This window comes from Scyliorhinus canicula, chromosome 8, assembly GCF_902713615.1.
Source record: "Scyliorhinus canicula chromosome 8, sScyCan1.1, whole genome shotgun sequence".
Lineage (NCBI taxonomy): Eukaryota > Metazoa > Chordata > Chondrichthyes > Carcharhiniformes > Scyliorhinidae > Scyliorhinus > Scyliorhinus canicula.
Genome location: NC_052153.1, coordinates 97,325,855 through 97,338,161, shown reverse-complemented (window position 1 = coordinate 97,338,161; position 12,307 = coordinate 97,325,855). Strand labels below are relative to the sequence as shown.

Genomic DNA, 12,307 nt, shown 5'->3' with positions numbered 1-12,307 from the left:
ATTTGCCATATTTATCCTTCTCCCTCACAGGAACATGCTGGTCCTGAATTCCTTTCAACTGACATTTGAAAGCCTCTCACATGTCAGATGTTGATTTACCCTCAAACATCCGTCCCCAATCTAGGTTCTTCAGTTCCTGCCTAATGTTGTTATAATTAGCCTTCCCCCAATTTAGCACATTCACCCTAGGACCACTCTTATCCTTGTCCATCAGCACTTTAAAACTTACTGAATTGTGATCACTGTTCCCGAAATGCTCCCCTACTGAAACTTCTGCAACCTGGCCGCACTCATTCCTCAATACCAAGTCCAGTACAGCCCCTTCCCTAGCCTGAGTCAGGCAAGTTGGGCAAGATAGCTGCTTTACAATTAAAGCGCAGATAAGTCACTACAGAGTGGCAATCTGCCGCTGGCTGCCACTCCAAGGATGTTATGGGCCAAATTAAATGTGCATTATAAATTTACAAATTGTTGTTATTATTGATTCTTGTGTAAGTGGACTCTTCATAAATACATGAACACAGTGGGAGGAATTGAAGTCAATGGTAATAAAAATAATGAGAGATGAAAGTGTTGTCAGCTAGCTGTCATCCATTTCAAACCAACACACAAAGTCATAATTATTCTCAGAGTGCATTAATCGTTTGTAAACAGGAAATGTGTGACTCCATTAACCACCATTCTGAATGTTTAGATGCAAGCCAGAGAGTTGGTTATGATCAAAAGTAAGATATTTTTTCTAGTAATTGTGGTATTAATCATTAAATGCCATAGAGGTTATCTTTCAAAACCTAATTGTTGCTGTTCTGGTTGAAATAATTGCAGGCTATGTTTGGTTGTAATGCATTTAAACTGATTTGATTTTTGTTGTTTTGCTCTCTCTTTCTCTGAATGGTCTGAATATTTTGCAACTTTCCTTGCAAAGCTTGATGAGACCCTATTTTATTTATTTCCACATTCCTGCTTCAGTTCTGCATTCTGCCTAATTCAATACCATCTTGGGTCTATGCCATATTCTCCTGACATTGTTCCTCTTCATCCTGGGCTTTCCTCATGAAGCCTTCCTGAATTCATGTGGAAGAGGTGGGACAGAATGGTAAAGGGAGATAGGGATGGAGCCTTAGTGACAAAATACTTCCCCCAGGAAGCATTATTTCCCTATGTTGATCCCAAGATAGTCAGATGCTTCCCAACTTAAGTCCACTTTGCCACATGTAGATGAAGACAAACGGCATGTAGTTTAATTGTCATTGGGATTTCCTTTGGTTTCTGTTTATTTCCATCCTCACCTCCACTCTACTGCCCAGGAAGGAAACTGTCATTTTCAAACTGGGACACGTATGATGGCCAAGAGACAGGAAGACTTAGTGGAGGCCATTACTTATACAGATCAGTCATTTTGCTAGACAGGAAAACTTTGAATCAATTACCAATCAGGAAGACTGTTGAAATCTTGGGAATTAAAAGTTGATAGACATTTCAAACATTTTACCAATAATTTTAGTGTGGTGATGGATTTTCATTTTGGAATTCCAGCGTTCATCTGATTTGACGAAGGGAATGATGAGGAAAGCCCAAAGAGTGCAGCAGCATACCCAATTTGGGGAGATAACAGATATGATAGAAGAGAATTTATAGTGGTTGTAGAATACATAGAATTTAGGAGAAAGCTTTTAGCTCGAGGCCACATGCAAAATTACTAGAGATGATGAAGGTGTGTGCAAGTGGACATCAGTGGTGTGCAAAGGGCAAAAACAAATGAGAAGTTAAGGGTCATTTCTCAGAGTGGTTGAAAGTCGGCTATGGTGACCCACAGGATTCAGTTCTGAGGCTACTTCTGTTCACTATGCATATCAGCGATTTCAATACATACCTAGAGGGTGTAGTGTCAAAATTTAGATGAGCAAAAGAAACTGCCAATGAATGTTGATAATACTTTTGTTACTTCAGGTGTTGATGGGCCTTCAATATGGCAGTATACCTCGGAAGACTGTGCCAAGGAAAGAACAGCCAACTGCTATGGATTTTTCAGTACTTTGGGAGTTTGGGGTGAGCTTGTAGATGTTCTAACAAGCTACTAATGAATAATGTTTTGCTATTATAATATCCAATTGTTCACTCAATTATTCCAAGCCTTTTTCCTCCACTGTTTCATCGGAGTTTTATTCCACATGTTGATTACTCTGAAAAACAAGGCTTCCATTTATATTGTGCTTTTCAGGATGATTGGACATCTTGAAGCACTTTCCAGCCAATTAAATACTTTTGAAGTGTAGTCACTGTCACAATGTAGGAAATGCACAGCCATTTTGTGCACAGCAAGCTCATAAACAGGAATGTGATAATGACCATTTAATCTGCTGTGTGATATTGGTTTAGGGATAAATATTGCCCAGAACAGCAACAGTGTATAGGGATCATTTACATCCACCTGAAGAGAGCTGTAAAACCATAGGCTGTAGGAGCAGAAGTAGGCCATTTGGCCCCTTGCGTTTGCTCTGCCATTTAATGAAATTATGGCTGATCTGATATAATCTTTAACTTTACTTTCCCACCTTATCCCCATTACCCTTGATTTCCTTACTGATTGGCAGTTTGGTTTATTTTAATGTCTCATCTGAAAGATGGCAGGCGGAATTTTCTGGGTTTTTTTTCAAAGTATTGTGTTGGGTGGAAAAATTGGAGGGCAGCTCGCTGGCTGCCTTGCTGGCTTTATACCCTGTACTTTTAAACACTTTGTAAAAAATGAAGGGACAGATCCCACAAATGCCATCCTGGAGCCCACAACTTCAGTTTTTGAAAGATTAAAAGATGCTCCAACCTAAATAAAAACACAATGACACAAGACCCCCAGAACAACCTCCACGAATCCTAACCCCCTGTGAACACAGGAAACCCCCCCCCCCCCACCCTAGGGAGGCCCCTCCCAAGGGAATCCCTCCCCACCATGAATCTCCTTAACAAAGGATCCCACCTGGCACTGTCCTGGTAGTGAATGGGCACTGCCAGGGTTCTGTCCGGAGTTGACCCTCTCACCTGGTGGCTGTACTTAGCTGTGCTTTCCCGACGGGTTCTCTTCGCCAGTTCCACATTTTCCAAAACCTATGGTAAACCCCTCTGATGGGACGTCATGCTAGTGGGGAGTGAATTCCCAACACAGAGCGATGACACATTAGGGAGGCCTGCGAAGGAGATGGTCATGTATTATAATGGAATTCTCATTATTACATGGCCAGAACCCCATTATGCCACTAGCAGGAGCGGGGTGAATCAAGCGGGGAAATCCTGCTGCCATGAAATCTATTTTCAGACATTCCATCAATTCTCTGCCCCCACTGCCATTCCCACTCACTGAAAACGGGGCTGGAAAATCCTCCTTGGTATCTATAGTAGTTCAGCACTCCCTCGGTCCACACTGGAATGTCAAGATAGTTTTTTTGTGTTCAAGTCATGGGGTGGAATTTTCTGGCCCTCCCCACTTGCGGGATCTTCCAGTTCCACGGAGGTAAACCCTCACCACAGGTTCTGTGTTTACAGGATGAATGAACAATGCCAATTGCCATTGACTTTGGTGGGACTGGAAGATTTTAAAGTTGAGAATGCCAGCAACTAAGTCATGACTAATTTGTGTTGATATGACCCTTATTGTGGACACTCCAGCTCAAGTTTAGTGAGTCCAAATCAGAAAACACCCTTAGTTTCTGAAACCCCACCATCCAAAGACTATGTTAATTGCCTTTTAGTATCCAAAGGTTAGGTGGGGTTACGGGATTACCGGGATAGGGCGGGGAGTGAGCCTAGGTAGGGTGCTCTTTTGAAGGGTCAGTGCAGATTTGATGGGCCAAATGGCCTCCTTTTGCATTGTAGGTATTCTCTGGATATATGTCTACAGTTTCTGGCAGATTCTCCCTCTCCACTTGTCTCAAAGCTACTCCCAGATTTCAATTGACTGCTTCTGTGAGAAATCACACAGCTAACCTAAAACCAAAACGTTGTTCTGGGAAACCATATAAATTATTTAAACCTGTTTTGAATAGCTGTAGACATCCCGTCTCCACCAAGAAACTCACCCATTGTTTAGTGTTTTCCCACTTCCAACTCTGACCTTATTAAATAAACATAAATCACCCTTTGAATTGCAATTACTTTCGGCATTTCTATATATTCATATGCAGGGACCTGAAGTCTGCATGCAAAAGGAAAATATGTCTGGGCTTTGCACCTTTTTTGAATTAAACAAAAGCACGGTGGACAGTAGTTCCCTGATGCATTTTCTATTGCAACGAGCCAACCAATGAGAATTGACTTGCCAACCAATTATTCTGATGCAGTAAAAAATGTTCTCCCGTTGAAATTTGGCATTCTTACATCTGACATGATGAGTGCAAAATGAAAAGGTTCAACAGCACATATCTTTTTTCAGGATTACTCAAATTATGTAATACTAAGTAACTATTTACCTTAAAGTTTGTTCACCAGCATCCATCTGATTCCATTTATCTTACGTTTTACATTTAAAAAGGAATGGCAATATGTTTCCAAATCAGAGTCATGGGTGACATTGGGGGGGGAACGTCCAGGCGGTGGTGTTCCCATGTGTCTACTTGGTTGGGCGCAGGGTACTACCCTGAGGAACTCTTGTAGTGATGTCCTGGAATTAAGATGACTAGCCTCAACCATCAAACCTGGTTAACCACAACCATCAAATCTGCACTGACCCTTCAAAAGAGCACCCTACCTAGGCTCACTCCCCGCCCTATCCCGGTAATCCCGTAACCCCACCTAGCCATTGGTTACCAGAGTTTTCCCCCAGATTCTCACTGACTCCAGTTTTCCAAGGGCTCCTCGATGTCATACCGGTCAAATGTTGCCGTGATATAAAGGGTAGTCACTCTCTGAAGTTCAGCTCTTTCTCCATGTTCTAACCAGGGCTGAAATGAGGTCAGGAGCAGAGTGGCTCTGGGAGAACCTAAACTGAGCATCAGTGAGCAGTTTATTGCTCAGCAAGTGCCACTTGATAGCACTGTTGATAGCCTCATCTATCATTTTACTGATGATAAAGAGTAGGCTAATTGGGCAGTAATTGGCTGGGTTGGATTTGTCCTGCTCTTTATCTACAGGAAATACCAGGACAATTTTCACATTGATGGGTAGATGCCATCTGAAACAGCTTAACTAGGGTTGTGGCACTTTCTGGAGCACAAGTACTATTGCCAGTATATTGTCAGGGCCCAAAGCCTTTGCAGTATCCAATGCCTTCGCCCGTTTCTTGGTATCACATGGAGTGAATAGAATTAGCTGAAGACAGGCATCCGTGATGCTGGGGACTGAATCATCCACTTGGCACTTCTGTCTGAAGACTGTTGCAAATTGTGCATTGATGCGCTGGGCTCCTCCGTCATTGAGGACGGGGATATTTATGGAGCCTCCTCCTCCAGTGAGTTGTTTAATTGTCCACCACCTTTCGCGACTGGATGTGGCAGGACTACATAGGTTTGATCTGATCCATTGGTTGTGGAATCACTTAGCTCTATCACTTGCATTTAATGGTGTTTGGCACATAAGTGTTGCAGCTTCACCAGGTTACCATCTCAGTTTTAAGTATGCCTGGTGTTGCTCCTGGCATGCCCTCCTGTACTTTTCATTGAATCAGGGTTGATCACTTGGCTTGCTAGTAATGGTAGAATGTGGGATATGCTGGACCATGAGATTAAAGATTGTGCTTGAATACAGCTCGACTGCTGCTGATGGCCAACAACACCTCATGGATGCCCAGTCTTGCATTATTAGATCTGTTCCAAATATATCCCATTTAGCATGGTGGTAGTGCCACACAACACAATGGAGGGTATCCTCAATGTGATGACAAGACTTTGTCTCCACAAGAACTGTGTGGTGGTCACTCCTACTGAATTTTCATTGTCAAATGGATCTGCGGCAGGCATGTTGATGAGGATTAGGTCAAGTATGTTTTTCCCTCTTGTTGATTTTCTCACTACCTGACACAGACACAGTCTAGCAACTATGTATTTCAGCACTCAGCAAGCTCATTCTGCAATGGTACTACCGAGCTGTTGCACGTTTTACTATGGGTGTAAAACGCGTTTATTGGAGTGTATTAACACGCCTCCGTTTAAAGGCTGTGTGCTTAACACTACTAGGCTCTATGTATGTATTTTCAGCTCAGGAGTCGCCAGATGCCGTATAGACACCTCACAAATATTCCAAGGTCAGGTTCAAAGTAATAAAACGATACACCGATTAGTAAGTTCCAAACGATCTATATTTATTATACAATTATAATAAATACGCATGCACACGCTAAGGGACTAAGCTATGACTAAACTAAGCGATCAGAATACTTAACTAAACAGGAACAGGCAAGGTCAGGGAGCGAGGCCTTCGTTCCGATCTTGGTCTGCAACCTTCAGAGAGCGTGCTGGTCACTGGGGGTCTAGAGGGCCTGGTTCGCGTAGAGAGCGTCGTATTGGCACTTACGGTTCGGCGGCTGGTGCTCAACGGCTGGAGTCAGGATACAGGTTGGAGTTCTTGGTCAAAGCCGGAGCATGAAACAACAGACAGGACCATGGGTGGGGGTCTATCTTTTGTAGGGGTCCCCAATGTCCTTGCCTTTTTCTGGGCGGGCTTTACCTTCAGGTATCGATTGGATCACTCCCAATCGATATCTTTTGAATTCCTCCAATGTGAGGGTCTCTCTTGATGGCGGGGGCGGTTTCTATAGTGGATACTTCTGGTGCCGCTCTGTCTGGACATCCACTCAAAGTATCTTATTCAAACCCAAATGTTGCCATTGTGTGTGCCTAGATCTGGACTGCCTCATTAGTATGTAAAGCGTTTTGCCATTATCACCTTTGGTTTGAGATCTTCCACCTGGCCAGAAACTAGTTTTGCTGCTTGCAAAATGCTAATGAGTGTTTGCAGGCTGCTGCCTTGGCTAAACTGCTTTTCCCTGCAGTCTTAGCGATTCTCCACTTTGTTTAGTTCAGTGTCCATTTTAGGTGGCTACAGTGGCTACAGAGCCCATCTTGGTGATGGACGTTGAAGTTCCCCACCGAGACTACATTCTGCACCCTGGCCACCCACAGTGCTTCCTCAAAATGGTGTTCAACATGGAGGAGTATTGATTTATCATCAGCTGGGGGGGGGGGGGGGGGGGGGGGTGATACGTGGTAATCAGCAGGAGATTTCCTTGCTCATGATTGACCCAATGCCATTTGACCTTATGGAGTTGATTTTGAGGACTCCCTTGGCAACTCCTTCCTGACAGTACACTACTGTACCACCACCTTTGCTGGTGGTGAAGGTGGTGCCTGGGACTTTCTCTGTGATGTATGATTCTGTGAGTATGACTATGTAAGGCTGTTGCTTGACTCGTCTGTGAGGCAGCTCTCTTAATTTTGACGCAAACCCCAGGTGTTAGTAAGGAGGGATTTGCTGGTTCCGACTAGGCTGAGTTTGCCGTTCTCATTCCTGGCGCTTAGTTTGATGCCATGTCATCCGTCCAGTTTCATTTCTTGTCCAATTTTCTGTACCAGTTTGATACAACTGAGTGACTATTTTTAGGGCAGTTTGGAATCAACCTCAAGGCTGTGGGTTTGGAGTCACACGTAGGCCAGACCAGGTAAGTATGGCAGATTTCCTTCCCTAAAGGACAGTAGTGAACCAGATGGGTTTTTACGGTAATCAATTCATTAGACATAGAATTTTCGAGCAGGATTTTCCTCAAAAAATGACTACGGGTGCGATTCTCCAGAAAGGTTTCGAAGTGTTGTAGCGAACGGGAACTGCCTTGAGCTTCCGGTGCTAGGCCCAGCGAGGCCAACAACGCTATTCAACATTAATTGGTCCATTAAACGAGGCCCCATGGGCTTCTCCATCCCAAATGAAGGCTCGCCAGTGTTGATTGTCGTTTTGCATTGGCTATATTAGATGTCCAGTTTAACTTCCAAAGTTGCTTTCAACATCATTCTTCGCTATTTCACTGCCATTCATGTTGTCCGTTTTGCCTTCCTAGGTACAGTTCTTCTCAACTGTTGAATTTCATCTGCATCGTTTGGGCCACACACATTTTGTCCAGTTATTCTGTTATTTTATGCTGCCTATGCAGATTCTATTATCCCTCCTAATTTAGCACCACCTTCAAAAATGGCAATTAGGACTAATTTTCTAAATCCAGGTTATTTATATAAATTAGGACGACACGAGCCCTGAGGTAGCTCACTCTTTAGTTTTCCACTTCAATGTAAATCCTCGAATGAGTACATGTTTTCCATTTGTTTTGCAGTTTCTTATACATTTCCATTATCTTAAATCCCTACAGTTTTGACTTTAATTAACCATCTTTCATGTGCAAAGTTAAAGTACATCATCTCTTAAGATGTCCCACAGTCCACTTGAGTATCTGTTCATCAAATAATTTGAGAAGGTGGGTTAGGCAGATCTCTCTTCCTTTTGTTGTTAAGAGGATTATTGCTGCATGGATGCTCTTACATCTTATATTTGATAATCAGTTTTTGAGTTTTTTTTAGATGGAGTAGAAGTAAAACTAATGTGCCCACATGTTAAATACACAATTTATCCTTTAGATATTACACTCTTTATAGTTTGATAATGTTTTGCAAAATTCATCTCTTTTGTTATCATCAAGTTTAGCTTTGCATTACTGAATTATTCAATCACATTTGGGTGAACTTTGGGGCGTTGATTAGCTGAGGTCATGATTGAGTCACTGAAGATCTTGCAGAATGATGAATGAGCTCAATATTCATGCAATTTTATATTTTAATTTTAGCGCTTTTGAAAATATATATTTTTATAAACTAAATTGCACTTCTGCTTCCTAAGAACACAAGGAACAGGAGCAGGAGTGCACCATGGCCCCTTGACCCTGCTGTGCCATTCAATATGATCATGGCTGATCTTTTACTTCAACTCCACTATCCCACCCACTCCTCATGCCCCTTGATTCCACAGGAGACCAAAAATCCGTATATCTCAACCTTAACTATACTCAACAGTGGAACAACCATAACCCTCTGGGACAGAACATTTCAAAGATTCATAATGTTCTGAGTGATAACATTTCTCCTCAACTCAGTTCTAAAATAATCGAACCCTTATCCTGAGGCTTTGCCCTGATTGCTCCAGAAACCCATCGACCTCTCAAGATCGACCCTGTCAAGCCCTTTCAGAATATTGTCTGCTTCAATTAAATCATCTTTAATTTTCCTAAACTTCATGAAGTATAGACAGAATTTACTCAGCCCTTCATCATCAGACAACCTTTCACCCAAGAGCCAGTTTAATGAACGTTCGCTGTACTACCTTGAAAGCAAGTATATCTCTCCTTAGATATGTAGATCAAAACTGCATACAGTTCTCCAGGTATCTTTTATCCTGTCCCTGTTAGGGCGGTGTGATGCCTTGTATCTTATTATGTGTTGGGCATGGCTGTGCACCATGCCTCTTTATTCCCTTTCCCCCCTCCTCCCCCCTCCCCCCTCTCTTTTCATTTGTGCCTGTTGTTTTACTGTGGCTTCCCTTCCTCTGGCTTATTAGCTGTTGGTTACAAACAGGTCTTGGAACAACTGGGTGAATGGCTCCCACTTTTGTGGAAGCCACTTTCTGATGCCTGGGTGGCAAATTTTATTTTGCTCCATCTGGAGAAATTCCAATAGGTGGGAGAGCCAGTCCGCAGCTTTGGGTGGTGCTGCTGATCGCCAGCCGAGCAGGATTTTCCAGCAGGCGATTAGGGCAGGAACAGGATAAAAGACCTGGGGCGCGATTCTCCCCTACCCAGCGGGGCGGGTGGTCTCGGCAGGATGGAGTGGCGTGAACCACTCCGACGTCGGGCCGCCCCAAAGGTGCGGAAGTCTCCGCAACTTTAGGGGCCAAGCCCTAACATTGAGGGGCTAGGCCCGCGCCGGAGTGGTTGGTGACCCGCCGGCCGGTGGGAACGACCTTTGGCGCCACGCCAGCCGGGGCCGAAGGGACTTCGCCAGCCGGCGGAAGTCCGTGCATGCGCCGGAGCGTCAGCGGCTGCTGACGTCATCCCCGCGCATGCGCAGGAGAGGGGGTCACTTCCGCCTCCGCCATCGTGAAGACTATGGCGAAGGCGGAAGGAAAAGAGTGCCCCCACGTCACAGGCCCGCCGGCCGATCGGTGGGCCCCCCGGGGCCAGATCGCCCCGCGCCTCCCCCAGGATCCCGGAGCCCGCCCGCGCCACCTGGTCCTGCTGGTAAGGTAGGTTGTTTGATTCACGCCGGCAGGACTGGCATGACAGCGGCGGGACTTTGGCCCATCGCGGGCTGGAGAATCGCCGGGGGGGGGGGAGGGGAGGGGGCGCCGGCAGGCGCGGAGCGATTCCCGCCCCCACTGAATCTCTGGTGCCGGAAACTACGGGAGACGGCGGGTGCGGGATTCACGCCGGCCCCCGGCGATTCTCCGACCCTGCTAGAAGGGGAGGGGCGGCCAGGAAAAAAGAGAGGCAAGCAGGGGATCCAACTAAAACTAAGTTCCTACTGGAAAACAAATAGCAAGAAACTGTAACCGATGTAAATGATGAAAGACAAACAATTTACATAATGTAAGTCAACTGCTCATCTTTTCTCTGACTAATATGAAAAACCCTTAATAAAAACATTTTTAAAAAAAGCTCCAGGTGTGATCTCACCAAAGCCCAGTACAATTTATTTCCTTTACAATTGTAGCAAGAATACTTTATTCTTGTACTCCAAATTCCTCTCCATTTGCCTTCATAATGCTTGCTGTACCTATATGCTAACTTTCTGTCTTCCTTGAACAAGTGCACTCAAGCCTCTCCGAACATCAGTATTTAATGTTTCATACTTTAAAAAAATTATTCTGCTTTTCTTTCTTACTCTCCAAAGATTCTCCATCTGCCACAGTGTTGAGCGCTCACTTAACCTGTCAACATTTCTTTACAGTCTCTTTGTATCCTCCTCACAGCTGACCTGACTTTATATCTTCAGAACATTTGGAAACATTACATTTGGCCTCCTAGTCTAAGTAGTAATATAGATTGTAAATAGCTGAGGGCCAGATCTCTGCTGGAGTACACTAGTTACAGCTTTCCAACTTGAAAATTCCCCATTTTTCCTGCTCTCTGCTTCTTGTCCCTGATCATAGAATCATAGAATCAAAGCAGTGCAGAAGGAGGCCCTTTGGTCCATTGAGTCTGCACTGACCCTCCAAATGAACACCCTACCTAGGCCCACAACCTCACCCTATCACTGGAACCCAGTAACCCCACCAAACCTTTTGGACATTAAGGGGTAATTTAGCATGTCCAATCCACCTAACTTGTACATCCTTGGAATATCCATGACTATATGTTCAACTCCATTAGCCTTTATCTTGCATATTAACCTTTTGTGGCATCATATTGAATGTCTTTTGGAACTCCAAGTGCATCTACTGGCTATCCTGGTTTAGCTCACTGGGCTAAATCGCTGGCTTTTAAAGCAGACCAAGCAGGCCAGCAGCACGGTTCGATTCCCATACCAGCCTCCCCGGACAGGCGCCGGAATGTGGCGACTAGGGGCTTTTCACAGTAACTTCATTGAAGCCTACTTGTGACAATAAGCAATTTTCATTTTCATTTTTCATTTCCCTTATCTACCCTGATAGTTACATTCTCCAAAAACTCTAATAAGTTTGTCAAACATGATTTCCCTTTCATTAAGCTATATCGACTTTGTTTGCATATACTCTGATTTTATAAGTGTATTAAGACTTCCTAATAATGTCAACAAAATTATTGGCATTAAGTGTATTATCACAGCATCCTAAAAAAACGTAGTGTTCAATCATTCATGTGCGGAGGGGGGATAAAATGTCTTTCAATGGCTTGTATACATTATATGCATAAGTCATGTTGTCTGAACATTAAGTAGAAAACGTTTGTATGCCATGTTGTGTTATGTTATGACTTAAAAAGAAATACTTTTGTATTTTACAGGGATATATGAAGTACTCAGCTCTTTTCTATGGATATTACAATAATGAACGAATGATTGGTGTTTTCAAGTACAGGTTACCATTGGCTTATTTCATGGTTGGTGTGGGATCCTTTGGATATAGTCTCATGGTTGTAATTAGAACGTAAGTATTGAATAAATTGTGGAGACAATGTTTAAATTCTTGCACAGCCCTTACCAAATGCATCAATGAATAGGCCGAAGCAACCATTTCAGAGAAATTAATTATAAGACAGTTTTAATCTAAAGGTTTAGGTGACAAATACCATGAGGTTTGAGACACGTTC

General features: G+C 43.7%; 1 protein-coding gene across 1 annotated transcript in view; it reads left to right on the top strand.

The window, feature by feature from the left end:
• LOC119969907 (transmembrane channel-like protein 2-A) overlaps nucleotides 1-12,307 on the top strand; it is a 144,983-nt gene that overhangs the window by 36,967 nt on the left and 95,709 nt on the right. The window contains exons 9-10 of the mRNA XM_038803883.1: nucleotides 1,951-2,049; nucleotides 12,002-12,144. Coding sequence (XP_038659811.1) covers nucleotides 1,951-2,049; nucleotides 12,002-12,144 — 242 coding nt within the window. The remainder of the gene's footprint in view (nucleotides 1-1,950; nucleotides 2,050-12,001; nucleotides 12,145-12,307) is intronic.